The sequence below is a fragment of the Chrysemys picta genome, chromosome 12 (assembly GCF_011386835.1).
Source record: "Chrysemys picta bellii isolate R12L10 chromosome 12, ASM1138683v2, whole genome shotgun sequence".
In the NCBI taxonomy this organism is placed as follows: Eukaryota; Metazoa; Chordata; order Testudines; family Emydidae; genus Chrysemys; species Chrysemys picta.
In genome coordinates, this window is record NC_088802.1 from 57756944 (window position 1) to 57779771 (window position 22828).

The 22828-nt window shown below is 43.9% G+C and overlaps 1 protein-coding gene across 6 annotated transcripts in view; it reads left to right on the forward strand.

The window, feature by feature from the left end:
- The window catches only part of SLC16A3 (solute carrier family 16 member 3), a 45062-nt gene extending 24403 nt beyond the window's left edge, over positions 1-20659 (forward strand). For all 6 annotated transcript variants that reach the window (XM_065563837.1, XM_024104728.3, XM_005283096.5 and 3 more), the window contains 4 exons: positions 3868-4110; positions 4506-4649; positions 5036-5803; positions 10260-20659. In XM_065563837.1, coding sequence (XP_065419909.1) covers positions 3888-4110; positions 4506-4649; positions 5036-5803; positions 10260-10546 — 1422 coding nt within the window. In that variant the 5' untranslated portion in view covers positions 3868-3887 and the 3' untranslated portion in view covers positions 10547-20659. The remainder of the gene's footprint in view (positions 1-3867; positions 4111-4505; positions 4650-5035; positions 5804-10259) is intronic.
- The last annotated feature ends 2169 nt before the right edge of the window (positions 20660-22828 follow it).

Sequence of the window (22828 nt, forward strand, 5' to 3'; positions counted from 1 at the left end):
TCCACAATACCCAACTTCCTGAATACCAGGTATCTGTTGCAATTGAATTCCCCTCCCCCCCCAAAAAAAGGGGGGGGGGAGTGTGGTGCTAGCTTTCCCTTAAAGAACAGACCTGTGAAATAGATCACTGATGATCACTGCCAGGTTTATTTCTGGAACATGAATGTGAAATTATTTCTTCCAAGTAGCAGAGTGCTGGTCTAAATGTCATAGAAAGGACACTCATTTCAGACTAAGAATGATCATGTATTCAGCACGCAGCTGTCTAGACAGCAAGTCTGTACCAGAAAGATAGCGAGGTCTACACACTGGTTTTGAAGTGCATTTATCAGGAATAAGGCACAGTGAGCCAAGTACAAAATGCATAATGAATCAACAATCACAGTCTTGATATTTCATAAGAGAATAGAAGTATTGCTTAGTAATGGGCATCTTACCTCTCTTGCATGCAGATTTCTCCACCACTTCAGATTTCCTTTGCCTGGTAGGGTGATTTGGTGGGTTGGCGATTTTTAAGTGATCTGTCCAAATAAGTGTAGGACCCCACCCCCAAAGTGAGGTCTGTGACCAGTCTTACACTCTAGGAAAATGGAGACAAAACATTACTTCAGTCTCTCTGTGGTCTAAGGCTTTCTCTCTTTAAGCTCCCCCACCATGGCTGGAGGCATTTCCACACCTCTTCTGTGTGCCAGCATTGCCAATCCCTAGCTTTCAAAAATCATTAATTAGGCCCAAAAATCATGAGATGTTGGGTCTTATTTGCCTTCTAGGTTTTGAGCCATTAGGCTTTTTGTTTTCAAGCTTTTCTCTGCAATTATGAAAGCTATAAACATACTCTTTGAAATTAAAAGTTGAGATTCTGACATTCAATTCCCAGAACTATGGCTTTAAGAAAAACACTAGCTATCACATGACTCTCAATAAAATCATGACAGTTAGCAACCCTCCCTCTACGTTAGGCTCTATGAAGCTGCTGTCCACTCCACCTAAAAAATAAATCCTGCTTCTTATCTCCAAAGCACTTGCTTGCCATCCCCCTAGGCCTCTTCCCCAACCCTTTCCTCAATCTTCTTCCAGATAGGTTCCCTCAAGCCCCTTCTCCATCAGCTCCCTTCTATGGGTTTCTTACCTAGGTCTCCCTCACACTGAGCAGAGCATATTAGCCTTGTCCCCCCCGCAAGCTTTTTTTAAAGACTGCTGTCATATGACTTTTCATGCAACTACAAGTCCCAGAATACCTGTCCTTAAAGAGACCAGGTGAGTGAGGTAATATCATTTATTGGACCAACTTTTGTTCAAAATCTTGTCTCTCTCTCTCTCAACTGAAGGTTGTGTCTTGCATCAACAGAAATTGGACCAATGAACGATGTTACCTCACCCCCTTGTCTCTCTAATATACTGCACCTAACATGGATACAGCTAAACTGCATGTCCTTAAAGAGTCAGAACTAGGAGGAAGGATGGACTGGACCTATGCCTGCCTTTAAAAGAATAACTCGCCCTGTGACATGCATATAAAACAAACTCCTATGGGAAAACTATTTAGGGCTAGAAAGTTTCAATGTATTGTTTTAGTATGATACTAAATTCAGGAGTCTGAACACTTCCTCAGACTGAGCTAGTTTCCATCTTCTTTATTAATTGGCTCTTTAGCTTTGTTATCTTGAATTTTGTGAAGTGCAATGATGCTGAGATATATATTAGTAGCTTATCTGACATTTAACTCAAAAATTGTGTCATAATTTGAATGTTAAGAGGGTTATTGTGTCTTCAGCATAACCTGCTGGCATAATTTATTTTGTCAGGCCCTCATCCCATATTTTGAGCATGTGTACAATATATTATGTAAGATCATATGCCACTTACCCCAAGCAGGCCCATATAATGCAATAATAAGATAAATTTTATAGTTTTAGTGTGACTTTCCCGTGACAGTGGACACTCAGATTTTCATTCAGGTGAACTCTCAATTTGGTGACCAAGGTGTGTTTTTTTTTTTTAATTGAGTACTAATGAATTCAAATTAATGAACCACTGACGTTCCTCAAGTATTCTAACAAGAGGGTCCCACAAAAAGTCTTTCCCCTATCCAGTTATTAAACCCAATGTATGAGGGAGGAGGGCAGAATTCTGCAGTGTGGGCAGCGGGACTGAATTATCTGTTTCCAATTTAAACAAAATTCCTTATCACAACCATAACCAAGGAGGGAGATAGTATCACTAGGCAAACTTTTATTAGGTGTTCGTCACTTACAATGGTTGTATTTTATTCCTGAAATACTGTGGATTCTGATAGTGATGCACAATGTTCTCCTTGTGCAGTTTCCTTTTTCCCTAAAGGATTAGTGAGACTGTCAAGGAAATGGAATAGTGCAAAAAAGGCCATGCTGCATGTCCTTAAGGATCCTAGCCTGAGTAAAAGGATATATTTAAAACAAAACAAAAAAACCTTAGCCAAAAATGAATGAAACCAGTGGATGTCCTAGCCTTGTATGATGAAGCTGATGTGACAAAAACAAAAATCAGGGGCTTGCTCAGTATGTACTATGTCCACAGCTGCACTTGCTCTTGTTCCAGCCCTGCTCCAACTTGCTACCAGTCCCTGTTGTAGCCCCTATTCCCCCTCTGCTTCTGGTTTCAATCCCCAGCTCTGCCTCTGGCTTATGCTCCTGGTTGACCTTCCAGCTCTGGCATTTGGCTTCTATCTCTGTGGCACTGACCCTTGGCTCATTCCTGGACTCTGCCCACCCTGGACCCAGCTATAACCAGCAGGAAAAATGCTCATTTCAACCACTAGGCCTGACCGCCCCAAGGCCTGGTTGACTACAGTATTATCTGCACTTTCAAGATAGAGATTTGAGGCATAAAGAATTTAAGTGACATGCCCAATGTCACAGAGGCAGCGTCTGGCAGAGTCAAGAACTGAATCCAGATCTCCTGAGTCTCAGGCCCTCTCTCCTTTCAAACTCTCTGTTTCTCTGTCACAGTGACAGCATCAGTGTTCATCCTGTCACTCACTCTCAGGCCCATAACCTGAGAGGGGTGAGTATGAGGGGGCAGTTTCTTCCTTCAATCCTACTGAAGAATCACAATTGCTATGATTTATAACTGTTTTTAGTTCTTTGAAAATTGCCTGCAGGTGTGTCACCACTGTAGGTCGGTCTGTCTGTGTCTATCTAATCTATTGTATTTCTCTGCCCCCGCACCCATTACCATTGTATCTGAATGCCTCAAAAGCTATATAAAGTATTTATCCTAACAACGTCCATGTGAGGTACTAGCATGCCCATTTTACAGATGGGGAAGTGAGGCACAGAGTGACTTGTCCAAGATCACACAGGAAGTCTGTGGCAGAGCAGAGGCTTTAACCCTGGTCTCCCAAATGCTAGGCTACTGCCCTAAGCACTGAATCACCCTTCCTTGCTAGCATCTAGGTCTTGTAAGGTTATTGACAAACAGTCCTCGCAGCATAAGGAAAGCAGAGTTTCCTGTATAGCAAGTGGGCTTAACATATTTATGATATGCAAAGAGAAACCAAGAAATAATGAATTTATCTTAGTTCTCTATAAAACTATCTTTTTGGTTGAAATCCTCTCTATTTGAACTTCAGGTGATCTGTGATGTATATCCATTAAAAATTCTACCAAATAATTACATTTCTGCATAATGGCTACAGATTTTCTGTTTATTAGGAGGAAAAAACAAACAAACCTCTGTTCCCAAGTCTTCGGCCACTATATTTAGAATGTTTTCACGTTTCATGTGTCTGCATATACAACACCTCCTTCCTGTGGAATAAACTTGAGTGGATTATCATTCCAATATGTATCTATGGATTCTAGTAACTGTATTTTTATTATTTCTTAGGCAACCCATTGAGTTTCACTATGGGAGCTGTGGTGGTTGATGATGCTCCATCTGGTGTCAAAGCCCCTGATGGGGGTTGGGGCTGGGCCATTCTCTTTGGAGGGTTTGTCATCACTGGATTTTCCTATGCCTTTCCAAAGGCTGTTAGTGTCTTCTTTAAAGAGCTTATCCGGGAGTTTGGTGTTGGATACAGTGACACAGCATGGATTTCCTCCATTCTACTGGCTATGCTCTATGGAACAGGTAAATTATATCTGTTTTTTAAAACAATGTAGTCTGGGACACAAACAAATAAAATTCACATTAGAAGGAAAGGTCTTAAGTGCTTATTGTTAATCTGCGTGCAAAACAGGCATTTCGAAAAAATTAACTATAGGGCAACATATGAATTGTCAGTTCCCTGGGTACATCCATCATGTCTATAAAAAGAGAGTCTCTGTAACTTCCTTTTCATCATCCTCCGTAGAAAAAGAAAGTTTCACAGCACTCTGAAGTTGCAAAGTGCTGAGTATGGAGAGTTACCAGAGAGGAGATGTGCACAAAGTGTGGGAAGAAATGCGAATCTATAGATTAAATCAATAGAGAAATTGGATTGTCCTGGTTACTGTATCAAGCATATTCTTGTTCCTCTTCCTCAGGTCCCCTGTGTAGCATGTGTGTCAATTGGTTTGGCTGTCGTCCAGTCATGCTGGTTGGAGGGCTCTTTGCTTCGCTGGGTATGGTGACAGCTTCCTTCTGTACCAGCATCATTCAGCTTTATCTCACTGCAGGTGTCATTACTGGTAAGTAGGTGTGGGTGACTGACAATGCGCAAGTTAGCTCCATCTCAGATTCTGACGTTCGCACTGGTATCAATGGCAAACACCTAAAGCATTAGATCCTCAGTAATGGGCCTCTCTGAAGAGCCCAAGTCAACCTGGAAGGAACTAGTCAGACTAGTTCTAACAAATGTTAACTCTTCTGTTATGTTAGCCATTGCGTGCAGGAATAATATTATGATGGAACATTTTTAATGGTTTTTGATTATTCTGGAATCTTTCCTCCAGTTGACATAAGAGAAGCCTGACCTTTTTTGTCCGTATTTGTGAATCAAAGAATGTTGTGACGGTGGAGATTTTTATATAGACACTGCAGCTCACGCCTGACTTTTGTGTGCTCTCTATTTCAGGTTTGGGTCTGGCACTCAACTTCCAGCCATCACTCATCATGTTAAATCGCTACTTTGACAAACGCCGCCCTTTAGCTAATGGGCTTGCTGCTGCTGGAAGCCCTGTGTTTCTTTGTACCCTCTCTCCTCTGGGGCAAATACTGCAACATGAGTATGGCTGGCGAGGGGGATTCCTTATACTGGGTGGAATGCTGCTCAACTGCTGTGTTTGTGGGGCATTAATGAGGCCTTTGGAACCTCCTAAGAAATCTGAAGCTGCTAAAGAACTTACTGAGAAGAAAACAAAGAAAAAGCTTCTGGATTTCAGTGTCTTTAAAGATGTTGGTTTTTTAGTCTACACTGTGGCTGCCTCCATCATGGTGCTGGGCCTCTTTGTGCCTCCAGTCTTTGTGGTGAGCTATGCCAAGGATTTGGGATATCCAGACACCAAATCAGCTTTTCTTCTGAGCATTCTTGGGTTCGTTGATATCTTTGCCCGGCCTATTTGTGGAGTGGTAGCTGGTCTGAAGTGGGTCAGACCACGCTGTGTTTATCTCTTTAGTTTTGCTATGATTTTTAATGGTTTTACAGATCTCATAGGTTCCATGTCTACCAATTATGGTGGCTTGGCGGTCTTCTGCATTTTCTTTGGCATTTCCTATGGAATGGTAGGTGCTCTTCAGTTTGAAGTTCTCATGGCTATTGTGGGTACTCAGAAGTTTTCCAGTGCCATTGGCTTGGTGCTTCTGGCTGAAGCTCTAGCTGTTCTAATCGGTCCACCATCAGCAGGTAAATATTCCATTCAATTAAGAGTTTAACACCATTTGTGTTATTCAAACAGTGGTGCCTACTTATGTGTGTTGAGACAAGAGATAGAAAGCCAAGTAACATTAGTCACCCAAGAAGTAAACGCCATAGATCTAACGATGCACACAGTCACATAACTTATTGCTGTTAGAATCAGAGATGGGTCTAAGCCAGAAAGTTCACAACTCTTGTAAAGTTCAGACCTGTTTGGATTTGGGGGTTTGTTCAGGCCCATCTCTGAAATCTTTCCCTATTTAAAAACCCAATGGAACAGATTCTACCTCCCCATAGGGAATTTGAAGGTGGAGGAAAACTTCACGAAGTGAATAATTAGTGTCATGTGAAAAACTCTCTCATGAAGAACAGGAGTACTTGTGGCACCTTAGAGACTAACAAATTTATTAGAGCATAAGCTTTCGTGGACTACAGCCCACTTCTTCGGATGCATGGGCTGTAGTCCACGAAAGCTTATGCTCTAATAAATTTGTTAGTCTCTAAGGTGCCACAAGTACTCCTGTTCTTTTTGCGGATACAGACTAACACGGCTGCTACTCTGAAATCTCTCATGAAGAGGGATTGAAAAGATTGGGATTGTTACCTTAGAAAGGAGACAATAAGAGCTGATGTGGTAAAAGATTGAGAGCTTCTGTTCTCCCTATCTCATCATACAAGAACAAAGGGAAATTAAAAGGAAGTGGGAAATTCAAAACTGATCAAAGGAAATTATTTTTTCACACAACACTTAGGGTACGTCTATACTTACCCGCTGGTTCGGCTGCAAGCAACCCATCTTCTGGGATCGATTTATCGCGTCTTGTCTAGACGCGATAAATCGATCCCGGAAGTGCTCGGCGTCGACGCCGGTAATCCTGCTCCACGAGAGGAGTAGGCAGAGTCGACGGGGGAGCCTGCCTGCCACGTGTGGACCCGCGGTAAGTACCTTTAAGTTCGAACTAAGATACTTCGACTTCAGCTACGTTATTCACGTAGCTGAAGTTGCGTATCTTAGTTCGAACTGGGGGCTTAGTGTGGACCAGCCCTTAGAATCATAGAATATCAGGGTTGGAAGGGACCTCAGGAGGTCATCTAGTACAACCCCCTGCTTAAAGCAGGACCAATCCCCAACTAAATCATCCCAGCCAAGGCTTTGTCAAGCCTGACCGTAAAAACCTCTAAGGAAGGAGATTCCACCTCCATAGGTAACCCATTCCAGTGCATTATCCTTTTCTATCTAATGTCATCCACCCGCCCGCCTCTGTGCAAGCCCATGCAGAGTGCTCTGCACAGTCCTGCAAATTAGGTGACAGTGACATGTATTAAAAATAATTTTTTGAAAAAAATATGGTGGTGACTTCATGCAATATAACTTCACTCTACAGTTTATTTTATTTGTAAGATTTTGTTTGTTTTTGTTTTTTGGGGGGGGTATCTATTCTTTAATTTAGTCTCTTGTAAAACGAGAACCTTTCCAAGCAGCTGAGGGCCCAATCACCACTTCAATAATACTCCTACCCCTGGGTCCACCTGAATTTAATTGAATTAAGAAGCTGAATTGTGAGACAGTTCTGTGCTCCAGATTTTGCTCGCTAAGTGAAAGTTAAATCTAAAAGCATATGAAATGCAGCACTTGGGTGGAAGGGAAAATGCTATCAGGAGTGAAAAGAGGCAGGTGTAAGTAGTACAGGCTTTATCTGCCCATGCAAATAGTTTATATTGAAATGTATCAATAGCTGCCTTGAGTCATGGTCAGCTCTATCCCAGCTTATTATGATTGTTGTTTTGTGTTTGTTGTTTTGCAAGTTTCAGGACATTTAAACAATACAGTATATTTTAAAGTTGACATAACAAGAGAGCATTCCTAAGCCCTGTTCTACAAGCTGAAAAATGTCTTAAAATACTCTCCCAATAAGTATATTTATGTTTGACAAAAGTTATTGCTGTTAAATGCCTTAAAAATGCATTTACTATAAAAACGCAAGCATCTACTAATTTTGAAACATATTTTTAAAAGACAGTCTTCTCCCTGTTTGTGCCTACATATTGGAGCCACATAATTGTGGGAACAACTTCTGACACATGGATGTCTAAGATCATGATTACTTAGACAAGTTAGATGTCTTCAAATCACCAGGGCCCGATGAAATGCATCCTAGAATACTCAAGGAGCTAACTGAGGAGATATCTGAGCCATTAGCAATTATCTTTGAAAAGGCATGAAAGACGGGAGACGTTCCAGAAGACTGGAAGAGGGCAAATATAGTGCTCATCTATAAAAAGGGAAATAAGGACAACCCGGGGAATTACAGACCAGTCAGCTTAACTTCTGTACCCGGAAAGATAATGGAGCAAATAATTAAGCAATCAGTTTGCAAACCCCTAGAAGATAATATGATAAATAATAGTCAGCACAGATTTATCAAGAACAAATCATGTCAAACCAACTTGATAGCTTTCTTTGACAAGGTAACAAGCCTTGTGGATAGGGGGGAAGTGGTAGATGTGGTTTTTGATATAGTCTCGCATGACCTTCTCATAAACAAACTAGGGAAATACAACCTAGATGGAGCTACTATAAGGTGGGTGCATAACTGGTTGGAAAATTGTTTCCAGGGAGTAGTTATCAGTGGTTCAAGGTCATGCTGGAATGGCATAACGAGTGGGGTCCTGCAGGGATCGGTTCTGGGTCTGGTTCTGTTCAATATCTTCATCAGTGATTTAGATAATGGCATAGAGAGTACACTTATAAAGTTTGTGGACGATATCAAGCTGGGAGAGGTTGCAAGTGCTTTGGAGGATAGGATTAAAATTCAAAATGATCTGGACAAACTGGAGAAATGGTCCTTATGGAATTTCATCCTATTTACTTCAGACACATGCAAAGTACTCCACTTAGGAAGGAACAATCAGTTGCACACATATAAAATGGGAAATGACTGGCTAGGAAGGAGTACTGTGGAAAGTGATCTGGGGGTCTTAGTGGATCACAAGCTAAATATGCTGTTGCAAAAAAAGCAAACATCATTCCGGGGTGTATTAGCAAAAGTATTGTAAGGAAGACACGAGAAGTAATTCTTCCGCTCTACTCCATGCTGATTAGGCCTCAACTGGAGCATTGTGTCCAGTTCTGGGTGCCACATTTCAGGAAAGATGTGGACAATTTGAGAAAGTCCAGAGAAGAATAACAAAAATTATTAAAGGTCTAGAAAACATGACCTATGAAGGAAGATTGAAAAAATTGGGTTTGTTTAGTCTGGAGAAGAGAAGATTGAGAGGGGACATAACAGTTTTCAAACACATAAAAGGTTGTTACAAGGAGGAGGGAGAAAAATTGTTCTTAACCTCTGAGGATAGGACAAGAAGCAATGGGCTTAAATTGCAGCAAGGGACGTTTAGGTTGGACATTAGGAAAACCTTCCTAACTGTCAGGGTGGTTAAGAACTGGAATAAATTGCCTAGGGAGGTTGTGGAATCTCCATCATTGGGGATTTTTAAGAGCAGGTTGGACAAACATCTAGACCATCCCTGACAGGTAATACTTAGTCCGGTCTTGTGCAGGGGATTGGACTAGATGACCCTTTGAGGTCCCTTCTAGTTAGGGTGACCAGATGTCCTGATTTTATAGGGATAGTCCTGATATTTGGGGCTTTTTCTTATATAGGCACCTATTACCCTCCACCCCCATCCCGATTTTTCACACTTGCTATCTGGTCAGCCTGCTTCAAGTTCTATGATTCACAAGTGCAATCAGGTACATAGATTTCTAAATGTAAACAATGGGCCTGGAAAATTTCATGTGCAAACAGAGAAGCATGGTGAAGGTAAGGATGCAGAATCAGACCCTTTATATGTCACTTAAAAAGAACCCAACGTTGATTTAAAAATCACACTTCTTTCTGGTCTTTTGTTATAAATTATGTAAGATTAATAGAATTGAAAGAAATTGGTTATTTTTTTCAGTTTGTTTACCTTGTCCATTTGACAGCACATTGTATACAGTCAGTTTCACACACCCCCAACCCCACCTCCTGCCATAGTTAGCTTGGCAGTTATCCCCTTTTGTTAGCGTGGGTCTTTGACACAAAACAGGGGAGGGGGAAATTTTTTTTTTTTTTAAATAGGAAACTGTAAAACCACTGACATTAGCCAGGAACCCCAGGGCACATAATGTATGTGAAACTATTTTGACTTGTTTTAAAAATCAATTGGACTTCAAGGGTAAATTTTTCAAAAGCACCTAAGTGATTTGGGAACAGACTTTCAGTGGGACCTATGTTCCCAAATTTTAGGCACGTTTGAAAATCTTACCTCAAAATGCCAGTACTCCTGTAAGATTTTTCACTTCAAGAATCATTTGGAAAATTAATTTTGTTTAAAAAAAAAAAAGATTTATTACAAGAGAAGCATTTTTTGTTAATTACCTGTGAATTTTGTCTTTCAGGCAAACTCTTGGATGCAACAGGCACGTATATGTTTGTTTTTATTATTGCTGGAGTTGAAGTTGTTACTTCAGCCCTTGTGATGGCTTTAGGAAATTTCTTCTGTGTTAAGAAAAAATCAGAAGTGCCACAAACAAAAGAGGAGGCAGCAGAAAGAGAAGAGTTAAACAAATCCGAAGACAAAACACCTGAAGATGCCAAGGTGGACTCTATTGAAGTAGAACAATTTCTGAAAGATGAACCTGAAAAAAATGGGGAAATTGTAACTAACCCAGAAACGTGTGTGTGAGTGACACAGGATGAGTGGCAAAGCATTTAGGGAAGAGTGAGATAATTTCAACACTATTTTAGAAACGGAACTAGTTTAGGGCTGGGCCATCTGCTTGACCAACTGGGAGCCAATCAGCTAATCAAATCACTGTTTGGAAGCTTTGTTAAGAATCCTTTTCACCTAAAACTGGATTTATCAGTGAGAGGTGGAGCTCTGTGTTTGTAACATTTTAAGTAAACTAAGCAGCCTTTGTTACCAAATGTAGAAATCCTGCTATGCATCACCAGAAAATTCTCACTTGGAAGAAAATATATTTGAATTAGAGAGGAATGATATGTACATTTTCATTCAATATGGGTGAAATTGTTTGTGTTTGTGTGGTACAATTAAACGTAACTTCCCTTTCTGTGTTCTTTCTCAAGGAGAAAGAATGAGATGAGGGAAAAAAATCTCAGGAACTTACTGGTCTCCAGAAGGTTTTTGAAACATCTTACTTTTAGTTATTTTTAGATTTTTTTTTTGGCTCAGCCCTAATCTAAGTTGGATAATAAGAATAATATCTATTACTTTGTTTTAAGTAAGTGTATTTCTGAGTTTTAGCTAAACATGTAATTTTCTTAATTGGGATTTTTATTGTAAATATTGTACACTGAAAGGCACTCAGACCCTGTTCTTAGCAAATCACATAATTGCTATTCCTAAATAGCATCTAAAGAAAATGAAATGAGCAGTATTAATCCTTACCTAGGCTTACCTTGTTTTCTTTACAGCCTATGTGCATTGCACATACACTGACTCCTATTGGTAACTACTGCGCTGACACATGCAGGCATCTGCTACTGAAATTGGTTGAAAAGTCACACAACGCTAGCAGCTGTTACATCCTATGCTATTAGATATCAGCATGAGATTGACTCCTTACTTCTGTACAGCAATATGCTGACTTTGCTTCTTCACATACCCTGAATACTAGTAGAGTGCTAAAAATAATTAAAAGTAACTCCCTAAGTTACTCTCCCTTTTCATTAGGGGAAAAATCTCTCTATCACTAGGGTGACCAGATAGCAACTGTGGGGGAAAAAATGGGATGGGGCAATAGGTGCCTATCTAAGAAAAAGTCCCCCAAAACAGGACTGTCCCTTTAAAAATGGGACATCTGGTCATCCTATCTATCACTCCTGTATATAGTCTCACTGACTTAATATTACTAATTGGAGAAGTAAGGTGAGCAGGATTTGGCCCTATGCATGCATTACACCCCTTTTGACCTGATCAGTTAGATAAAAATTTGGAGTCTTGGAATTTTCAGAGGTAAAATGGGTGATGTAGTCAGGTGGTTTATTTGATGCAATCTTTTTTTATTTACAAAGAATGTACAAAGTCCTGTTTCCTTGTCTCTTAGTGTTTGAGTCCTGCTGCATTCAGTGTCCCTGCTTACAAGTCGAAGCCCCATTTCCAATCACTTAACCATGTTGACCTAAATTTTAAGAGTAGACTAGGCCTGAGAGAGCTTTTGGGCTATGTCACTTTGGGGCGGTGGGGGGGTGGGAAATATCCACTTCCCTGAAAAACATAGCTATGCCAGCCTAACCTCCTGGTATAGAAGCATGGAGATTGACAAAACAGTGCTTCTGTCAGTCTAGCTATAGTTGCTCAGGGAGGTGGTGCTCCTACAGTGGAGAGAGGAGGACCTTTTGTCACTGTAGCTATGCTATAGGGTTATGCCAGCATTGCTAGCACACCATAGCTATGTTGATATAGTTCCCATAGTGTAGACCTGGCCTTAGCTTTTCTCAGCACTACGCTCCCAGTACTTATTCTGCCTGTGTCCTTGGCTTTTCTGCCCTGGGACCTGCTGTTTGGTGTCTTCATTTCTTGTGCTAAAAACACCCCAAATAGACACAAACAGCTCCACAATCAATGCCCTAGTCCCTACATTTGCTATGTGAGTCCCCAGGCAATCCCTCAGACCGCATGGAATAGCTTCCTCTTAATCAGCTTTACCATGGAGTTCAGGGTTTTGGACAGTGACCTCTAGTGTTTCAGCTATTATTAAACAAAGAGGCATTTAACTGCTCCCTCATTTAGCCTGAATGGAAAGGCAGCTGTTATGCCCACCAATTTCAATGGGATTTAACCCAACGCATAACTAGGGTTCCGTGTCGGTCATGGAAGTCATAGAATCTGATTTTACACAACCTCCGTGACTTCGGCAGTGGCCAGTGTGGCTGACCCCAAGGTCGCTCAGGTAGCCCTGGGGACAGCCATACACGCCACTGCTGAAGCAGCTCCACAGCCAGGCGCTCAGGCAACCCCAGGGCCAGCCGCACCAGCCACTGCTTGGATGGCCATGGGCAGCTGGCCCTGGGGACCACCTGAGAAGCAGCCAGTGTGGCTGGCCCCGGGGACCATGTGAGCAGCGGTCCCGGGGGTGGCAGGAGCAGCCACCGTCAGCGGCCTCTGGCACCTGGTGCCCTTAGCCCCCCTGCTGAGCAGCGGCCCCCTGAGGCTTCTCCCCACAGCAGGCCCTCCCCAGGGTGCCCCCCCCAGAGCGCTCCTCCTAGCAGTGCCTGCTCCCTGAGATTAAGTCATTGGTATAAGTCATGGATAGGTCACAGGCTGTGAATTTTTCTTTATTGGCTGTGACCTGTCCATGATTTGTACTAAAAATACCCATGACTAAATTATAGCCTTATGCAGAACACTTTTTTTTTTTTTTTGATGAATGAAGAGAATCATTAAAATACATTATAAAAATGGTTTTGGGGAAAGGAAAGGCTGCAGAGGATGTGCCTGTGGCGCATAAGTCTAGTCTCTTGTGGGTTGTAACACTTGGGTCTCATTTCAGTTGAGTTTAGTGGGCAGTTGCTGAATGGTGTTGAATTTAACTAGGATGTCTGGCTTCTGGCAGGGAGCAGGTGGGGGGAGGGGGAAGAAGCCCTGAGCAGCTTCCCCCTTCTCCTGGCAGGGAATAGGGAGGCCCACCCCTTACCCCAGTGGAGAATGGGGAGCAGAGGGTGAGGGGCAGCCTGCCAGGAACCCAGGAGCCTGTGTGGCAGCTAGTCTCCTGGAAGGGAGCTGCCAATGGAGTTGAGAGACTGGGCTTTCCCAGTTTCCCCAACTGCCCCTCTTAGGTCAGTGGAAGCATTCCTACTGGGGACATGCGCCACCGACCCAATGAGTGTAGTATGGACAAGCACCACTGCAGTAATTACTGCGGTGACTGTAAGTCGAACTAATATAGGGTGACTTATCCTAAGACTCTAAATTATATATTTATTCTTTCTGTATCTTAACCGCTTACCAAGGACAAGTTAACACATTCTCAGAACATATCACTGAGGCAATGAAAATAGGTATAAGCTTTTCCTACACCAGTTCGTGAGCCATGCAGTTCCCCTGGAGAATTATTCTGTACACCATTGTTTTCTCCTAATGCTGTAAAAATGCCAGTTCTTAGGTTTTCCAGTGCTACCTTAAAAACAGTAACTGGAAAATATATCAGACAGGAGAAAGGGGAAAATGTTTCCTTAGAGCCATGACTTAGGGTATGTCTGCACTACGAAATTAGGTCGAATTTATAGAAGCTGGTTTTATAGAAATCGGTTGTATACAGCTGATTGTGTGTGTCCCCACATAAAATGCTCTAAGTGCATGAATTCAGCGGACCGTGTCCACAGTACCGAGGCTAGCGTCAACTTCCGGAGCGTTGCACTGTGGGTAGCTATCCCACAGTTCCCGCAGTCTCCGTCGCCCATTGGAATTCTGGGTTGAGATCCCAATGCCTGAATGATGCAAAACAGTGTCGCGGGGGGTTCTGGGTACATGTCATCAGGCACCTCCTCCTCCATCAGAGCAATGGCAGACAATCGATTCGCGCCTTTTTACCTGGGTTACCTGTGCAGACAACATACCCGCTCAGCTCAGCTCAGCTCACCGTCACCATATGTCCTCTGGGTTCCGGCAGATGTGGTACTGCATTGCTACACAGCAGCAGCTAATTGCCTTTTGGCAGTAGACGGGGCAGTATGCCTGGTAGCCTTCATCGGCGATCTGGGTGCTGGCAGACGTGGGGCTGCATTGCACACAGCAGCAGCCCCTTGCCTTTTGGTAGAAGATGGTATATTACAACTGGTATCCGTCGTCGTCGTACTGCAGTGGCTGTCAATCATGGGCACCTAGGCAGTCTCGACGATGATGGCTATCAGTCGTAGTATGCTATTTTCTGCCAAGCGCCCAGTATTTTCTGCCAAGCGCCCAGAAGATGCCGAGGGCTATCAGTCATGCTGCACTGTCGATGTAAAAAATAGATTTGTTCTGTATTCATTTGCTTCCCCCTCCCTCCGTGAAATCAACGGCCTGCTAAACCCAGGGTTTTGAGTTCAATCTTTGGGGGGGGGGCATTCTATGTGACAGCTGTTTGTGTTTCTCCCTGATGCGCAGCCACCTTTGTTGATTTTAATTCCCTGTACCTGTACGCCATGTCGTACTTCACTTGGGGGGCATAGTGCCTCAATAGTAGCCATGTCATCACTCGCCCCTCCCTCCCTCCGTCCGTCAGATACTAGTTTCGCGCCTTTTTTCAGACCAGATGCCATAGCACTGGGATCATGGAGCCCGCTCAGATCACCGCGGCAATTATGAGCACTATGAACACCACGCGCATTGTCCTGGAGTATATGCAGAGCCAGGACATGCCAAAGCAAAATCAGGACCAGCCAAGGAGGCGATTGCAGCATGGCGACGAGAGTGATGAGGAAATTAATTATGGACATAGACCTCTCACAAAGTACAGGCCCCAGCAATGTACAAATCATGGTGTTACTGGGGCAGGTTCATGCCGTGGAACGCCGATTCTGGGCCCGGGAAACAAGCACAGACTGGTGGGACCGCCATGCTGCAGGTGTGGGACGATTCCCAGTGGCTGCGAAACTTTCGCATGTGTAAGGGCACTTTTATGGAACTTTGTGACTTGCTTTCCCCTGCCCTGAAGCTCCAGAATACCAGGATGAGAGCAGCCTTCACAGTTGAGAAGTGAGTGGCGATAGCCCTGTGGAAGCTTGCAACGCCAGACAGCTACCAGTCAGTCGGGAATCAATTTGGAGTGGGCAAATCTACTGTGGGGGCTGCTATGATCCAAGTTGTCAGGGCAATGAAAGACCTGGTGATATCAAGGGTAGTGACTCTGGGAAACGTGCAGGCCATAGTGGATGGCTTTGCTGCAATGGGATTCCCAAACTGTGGTGGGGCGATAGACGGAACCCATATCCCTATCTTGGCACCAGAGCACCAAGCCACCGAGTACATAAACTGCAAGGGGTACTTTTCAATGCTGCTGCAAGCCCTGGTGGATCACAAGGGACATTTCACCAACATCAACATGGGATGGCCGGGAAAGGTACATGATGCTCACGTCTTCAGGCACTCTGGTCTGTTTTGAAAGCTGGAGGAAGGGACTTTCTTCCTGGACCAGAAAATAACCGTTGGGGATGTTGAAATGCCTATAGTTATCCTTGGGGACCCAGCCTACCCCTTAATGCCATGGCTCATGAAGCCGTACACAGGCAGCCTGGACAGTAGTCAGGACCTGTTCAACTACAGGCTGAGCAAGTGCCGAATGGTGGTGGAATGTGCATTTGAATGTTTAAAAGCGCGCTGGCGCAGCTTACTGACTCGCTCAGACCTCAACGAAAAGAATATCCCCATTGTTATTGCTGCTTGCTGTGCGCTCCACAATATCTGTGCGAGTAAGGGGGAGACATTTATGGCGGGGTGGGAGGTTGAGGCACATCGCCTGGCCGCTGATTACGCACAGCCAGACACCAGGGCGGTTAGAAGAGCACAGCTGGGCGCGGTGCGCAGCAGAGAAGCTTTGAAAACTAGTTTTGTGACTGGCCAGGCTACGGTGTGAAACTTTTGTTTGTTTCTCCTTGAACCCTTCGCCCCACCCGGTTCACTCTACTTCCCTGTAAACCAACCCACCCTCCCCTCCCCCCTTCAAGCACCGCTTGCAGAGGCAATAAAGTCGTTGTTACTTCACATTCATGCATTCTTTATTAATTCATCACACAACTAGGGGGATAATTGCCCAGGTAGCCCGGGATGGGTGGGGGAGGAGGGAAGGAAAAGGACACATCGCAGTTTAAAACTTTAACTCTTATTGAAGGCCTGCCTTCTGATGCTCAGGCAATCGTCTGGGGTGGAGTGACTGGGTGGCCGGAGGGCCCCCCCCCCCCGTGTTCTTGGGCGTCTGGGTGAGGAGGCTATGGAACTTGGGGAGGAGGGCTGTTGGTTACACAGGGGCTGTAGCGGCGGTCTCTGCTCCTGCTGCCTTTCCTGCAGCTCAACCATACACTGGAGCATATCAGTTTGATGCTCCAGCAGCCGGAGCATCGACTGTTGCCTTCTGTCTGCAAGCTGACGTCACCTATCATCTTCAGCCCGCCACTTGCTCTGTTCATCCCGAGATTCAGTCTGCCACCTCTCCTCTCGTTCATACTGTGCTTTTCTGTAGTCTGACATTGACTGCCTACACGCATTCTGCTGTGCTCTTTCAGCATGGGAGGACATCTGGAGCTCCATGAACATGTCATTCCGAGTCCGCCGTTTTCTCCTTCTAATCTTCACTAGCCTCTGTGAAGGAGAAACATTTGCAGCTGGTGGAGGAGAAGGGAGAGGTGGTTAAAAAAGACACATTTTAGAGAACAATGGATACACTCTTTCACGTTAAATTTTGCTGTTCACGTTACACAGCACATGTGCTTTCGTTACAAGGTCGCATTTTTCCTCTTATATTGAGGGCCTGCCAGTTTGGTGTGAGAGATCACTCATGCAGTGCCAGGCAACAGATTTCGGCTTGCAGGCAGCCATGTTAAGCCACAGTCTTTTGGCTTTTTTAACCTTCTTAACATGTGGGAATGGTTTCAAACAGTAGCGCCCTCATTTCCCATACCAAGCACTCATTGGGTTGGCCATTTAAAATGGGTTTGCAATGTAAAAGGAGTGGCTGTGGTTCCCAGGTTAACATGCAGCACAAACCCAAGTAACCCCCCTCCTCCCCCACACCCAATTATCGGGGATGATCACTTCACCGCTCCCCCCCCCACCACGTGGCTAACAGCAGGGAACATTTCTGTTCAGCCGAGCAGGAACGGGCACCTCTGAATGTCCCCTTAATAAAATCACCCCATTTCAACCAGGTGACCGTGAATGATATCACTCTCCTGAGGATAACAAAGCACGATAAGGAATGGATGTTGTCTGCATGCCAGCAAACACCGGGCCCATACATTGCCATGCTTTGTTATGCAATGATTCCAGACTACGTGCTACTGGCCTGGCGTGGTAAAGTGTCCTACCATGGCGGACAGGATAAGGCAGCCCTCCCCAGAAACCTTTTGCAAAGGCTTTGGGAGTACATGAAGGAGAGCTTTCTGGAGATGTTCCTGGAGCATTTCTGCTCCATCCCCATACACGTTAACAGACTTTTCCAGTAGCTGTACTGGCCGTGATTGCCAGGGCAAATTAATCATTAATCATTAAACACGCTTGCTTTTAAACCATGTGTAATATTTACAAAGGTACACTCACTAGAGGTCCCCTGTGTGCCCTCAGGGGCTGGGAGCACGCCTTGGGTGAGTTCGGGGGTTACTGGCTCCAGGTCCAGGGTGATAAACATATCCTGCCTGTTGGGGAAACCGGTTTCTCCGCTTCCTTGCTGCTGTGAGCTATCTACATTATCTTCATCCTCATCTTCCTCGTACTCAGAACCCTCTTCCCTGTGTGTTTCTCCAGTGACAGAGTCATAGCACACGGTTGGGGTAGTGGTGACTGCACCCCCTAGCATGGCATGCAGCTCCGCGTAGAAGCGGCATGTTTGCGGCTCTGCCCCGGATCTTCCATTTGCCTCTCTGGCTTTGTGGTAGGCTTGCTTTAGCTCCTTAATTTTCACGCGGCACTGCTGTGTGTCCCTGTTATGGCCTCTGTCCTTCATGGCCTTGCAGACCTTTTCTAATATTTTGCCATTTCGTTTATTGCTACAGAGTTCAGCTAGCACTGATTCATCTCCCCATATGGCGAGCAGATCCCGTACCTCCCGTTCGGTCCATGCTGGAGCTCTTTTGCGATCCTGGGACTCCATCACAGTTACCTGTGCTGATGAGCTCTGCATGGTCACCTGTGCTCTTCACGCTGGGCAAACAGGAAATGAAATTCAAACGTTCGCGGGGCTTTTCCTGTCTACCTGGTCAGTGCATCTGAGTTGAGAGTGCTGTCCAGAGCGGTCACAATGAAGCACTGTGGGATAGCTCCCGGAGGCCAATAACATCGAATTCCATCCACACTACCCCAATTCCGACCCGCTAAGGCCGATTTTATCGCTAATCTCCTCGTCGGAGGCGGAGTAAAGAAAACGGTTTAAAGGGTCCCTTAAATCGAAAGAAAGGGCTTCGTCGTGTGAACGTGTCCAGGCTTAATTCGATTTAATGCTGCTAAAGTCGACCTAAACTCGTAGTGTAGACTAGGCCTTAGTTTTGCAAAATGTAAGTATTCTATTTACTATAAATTGACAAGAAATAACTTTATAAAAACACTTACTCTGAAATGATACTTCTGTTTTAACTTCCACATGCTATAGGTCCAACTTTTTAAAGTGCAGAACATGAGGTGTAGCCCGTAACTACTTCACTTGTGGGGCATAGTGCCTCAATAGTAGCACCAGACCTCAATGGAGTCAAGTTATGTAACTTTTATGTGATTGAAATCCGTAGCACACCAGATATTCACAATGTATTTTTATAACATTCCATGTTGTTTAGCAAACCTTACGGGCATAGGAGATAGGGTCTTGCAGACTAGCACATCTTCTTACGCTTTGGAAAAAAAAAATTTAACTCACAAATTGCGGAGAAGCCAATACTTCTTTTGCATCCCAAAATATTTGAACAATTACAATTTTTCTGGACCTATGGTTTGAGAACACATTTAACTGGCTTATGGGGGAAACCACCTGAATATACAGATGCAAAATCTAAGTGCAATATTGTAGAAGAAGTTTGCACTGCTTTCTTTTAAAATAGCGAGGAACAGAAAAAAAACTCGCTCTTTTGGTGTACAATATACAGTACATTTTAATTTTTAAGTGTTTTCATCTTTGTACCGTCTGTATATTGTTTACAATAGAGATTATGGTTAAATATTCTAGATTGGATTTTGTCTTGATCTTGGGCCCTTACATTTCCTTATGTAAGAAATACAGTGTGTGTCTGTATAACATACATGTTCAGTGTATCTGCATAGGTTTGTGCATATATATATATATATATAAAACGTATGCAAACCCAAAGTAAAGTAGAGGAGCAGCAGACAGTTACATTCTATATTTTCAAGGAGAAGTGAGGAGTTATCAAGGCTGCTTTACCACCTCCTACACAATAGCAAGTATTAATTACTTTTAATTCTAATTCTAAATAAAAACATAACATAATGTATCCTCTTGGAGGCTATACAAGAAAACAGATTGAACCAAACATCTTTAAATAATGCAACAGTCCTTTTAAAATAGTGAGCAGGAGCCTTGTTTTTCCTCCTTATAAATACAGTAACAACAGAATCAATATTAGCTGCTAGTAAATTATCCAGCTCTCCTAGAGCTGAGAATGAGGGATGTCTAGCATTTAGGATTGGAAAATCTAGCAGTCAGTAATGTTAATATATATTAAGCCCCATCAAAGCAAAAAACAAACAAAAAAACACTACCCCACCCTTGTAGCGTGTATGCAAATTATTTCTAAAACAAACAAACCTCCATCACACTCAAGTGTATGCCTTTGTATTTCCCAAAGAGCAGCTTTAGTTTAAGGCCAGGCTGTGGTGATGGAGGGTTTCCAGAAGAACAAAGCTCTTGTAGTTACAAAATTGTAAGTGCAGAATTTTTGTGGCTGTTTTATTTGTGTTGGGAAGGGGGGGAGGGGAGTTTGCATGTCAGTTTCATGCAAGTAAGATCACTTTTTGTCCCTGCTTTTTAGTAAATGCACTTGAATGTAAGGTGTGTGGATTTATATTTAGATTTGTTTTATGCTTTTATAGTCAACTGTTGCAAATGTAGTGAATAAATATATATTCTGTTGTCAATGTTACGGTGTCAGGAAATACTCACTCACTCATGCCCGTCACCCCAATCGGGGTATGGGCCGCCAACCACAGATCTCCAGAGTCCTCTATCCTGGGCCATTTGCTCTAGCTGGTTCCAGGTATAGCATAAAAATGGGCTATCAGCCTGAAGGTCGCGTTGCCAGGTGTTTCTTGGACGGCCTCTTTTCCGCTTGCCTTGGGGGTTCCACCGCAATGCCTGTCTAGTGATGTTGGTTGGCTGCTTGCGTAGTGTGTGTCCTACCAGCCCCACCTTCTCCTTCTAATTTCTTCCTCTGCTGGAAGTTGACGGGTCCTCTCCAAGAGGTAGATGTTGCTGATGATGTCTGGCCAGCAGATCTGGAGAATCCTTCTAAGGCAACTATTTATGAAGGTCTGGATCTTCCTGGTGGTTGTTTTAGTTGTCCTCCAAGTTTCAGCTCCATACAATAAGACTGATTTCACGTTGGAATTGAACAGTCTAATCTTTGTTGCCAAAGATAGCTCTCTGGAGCTCCAGATGTTCTTGAGCTGTAAGAAAGCTGCTCTTGCCTTACTGATCCTTGCTTTGATGTCTGCATCTGTGCCACCCTGTTGGTCGATGCTGCTGCCTAGGTAGGTGAAGGACTGCACTTCTTCCAGAGGGCTTCCATTCAGTCATTACTGGGTCATTACTGATGGAGTTAATCTTGAGGATCTTGGTCTTGTCCTTTTGGATGTTGAGGCCAACCTGTGATGACGTGGCTGCCCCTACGTTAGTCTTCTCTTGCATCTGCTGTTTGCCGACGACCTTGCACTCCTTTCACATAGCAAAGTCCAGGTCATCAGGCTGGGTCCACAACATCCACTGGATTCCATTCCTGGGCTCATAAGTGGATGTTTTCATAATCCAATCAATGACAAGGAGAAAGAGAAATGGTGACAACAAACATCCTTGTCTGACTCTGGTTTGCACCTGGAAGCTGTTTGTAAGTTGCCCTTCATGGATCACTCTACAGTCTATGCCATCATAAGTTCTTAATCAAGTTAACCACCTTTGCTGGGATGCCATAGTGCCGAAGGAGCTTCCAGAGAGTCTCTCGATCCACACGCTATCGAATGCTTTCTCATAGTCAACAAAGTTGATGTACAACGAGGAGTTCCATTCCATAGACTGTTCGACTATGATGCGGAGCATTGCTATCTGGTCCGTGCATGATCTATTTTGCCGGAAACCTGCCTGCTCATCTCGTAGCTGTGGATCGATGGCATCCTTCATTCTCTCTAAGAGAACTCGGTTGAAGACCTTCCCTGGCACCGACAGAAGTGTGATTCCTCTGTAGTTGGCACAATTGCTGAGGTCTCCTTTCTTGGGGATTTTAATAAGGTATCCCTCTTTCCAGTCTGCCGGAATCACTTCTTCTTCCCATATCTTCTCAAAAAGGGGGTACAGCATTTCCACTCAAGTATCCAGATCTACTTTCAGGGCCTCTGCTGGAATATCGTCAGGTCCAGCCGCCTTCCTGTTCTTCATCATAGTGATGGCTTTTCTGATCTCATCTCTGGTAGGTCTATCACAATTGATTGACCCAGCCAATGAAGACCTTCCAATGTCTGGTGGATTTAGTGGTGCTGGTCTATTTAGGATTTCCTCAAAGTGCTCCGCCCATCTATTCATCTGTTCTATTCCTGTTATAGACTTTCCCTGCTTGTCTTTGACAGGACGTTCTGGCTTGCTGAACTTTCCAGACAGTCGCTTGGTGATGTCATACAGCTGTTTCATATTACCATTGTATGCTGCCTGTTCCGCTTCTGCTGCCAGTCCATCCACATAATCTCTCTTATCCTTCCTAATATTCCTCTTCACTACTTTATGGGCTTCAGCATACTCTTCTTGCGCTTTAGCCTTTGCTGCTCTAGTCCTGCTGTTATTAACTACTGCCTTCTTCTTTCTTCTGCTTCAATTCCAGGTGACTGGCAGGGTAGGAGGGAATCTTCATTTTTACTGCAAAAAGGGCTCTCTCTAGTCCTCCCCCCAAGGGCTCTCTCTAGTTTATTTTCCAGTCAAATCAGAAAGACAAAATGTCACGGTGTCTTCTATCTTAGTCAAGGTCTCTGCTGTGATCCACTCTTTCTGTTGGTATTTCTTGATTCCAAGCACTTCCTGGCATGCTGACCTAAGTGTCTCTCTCA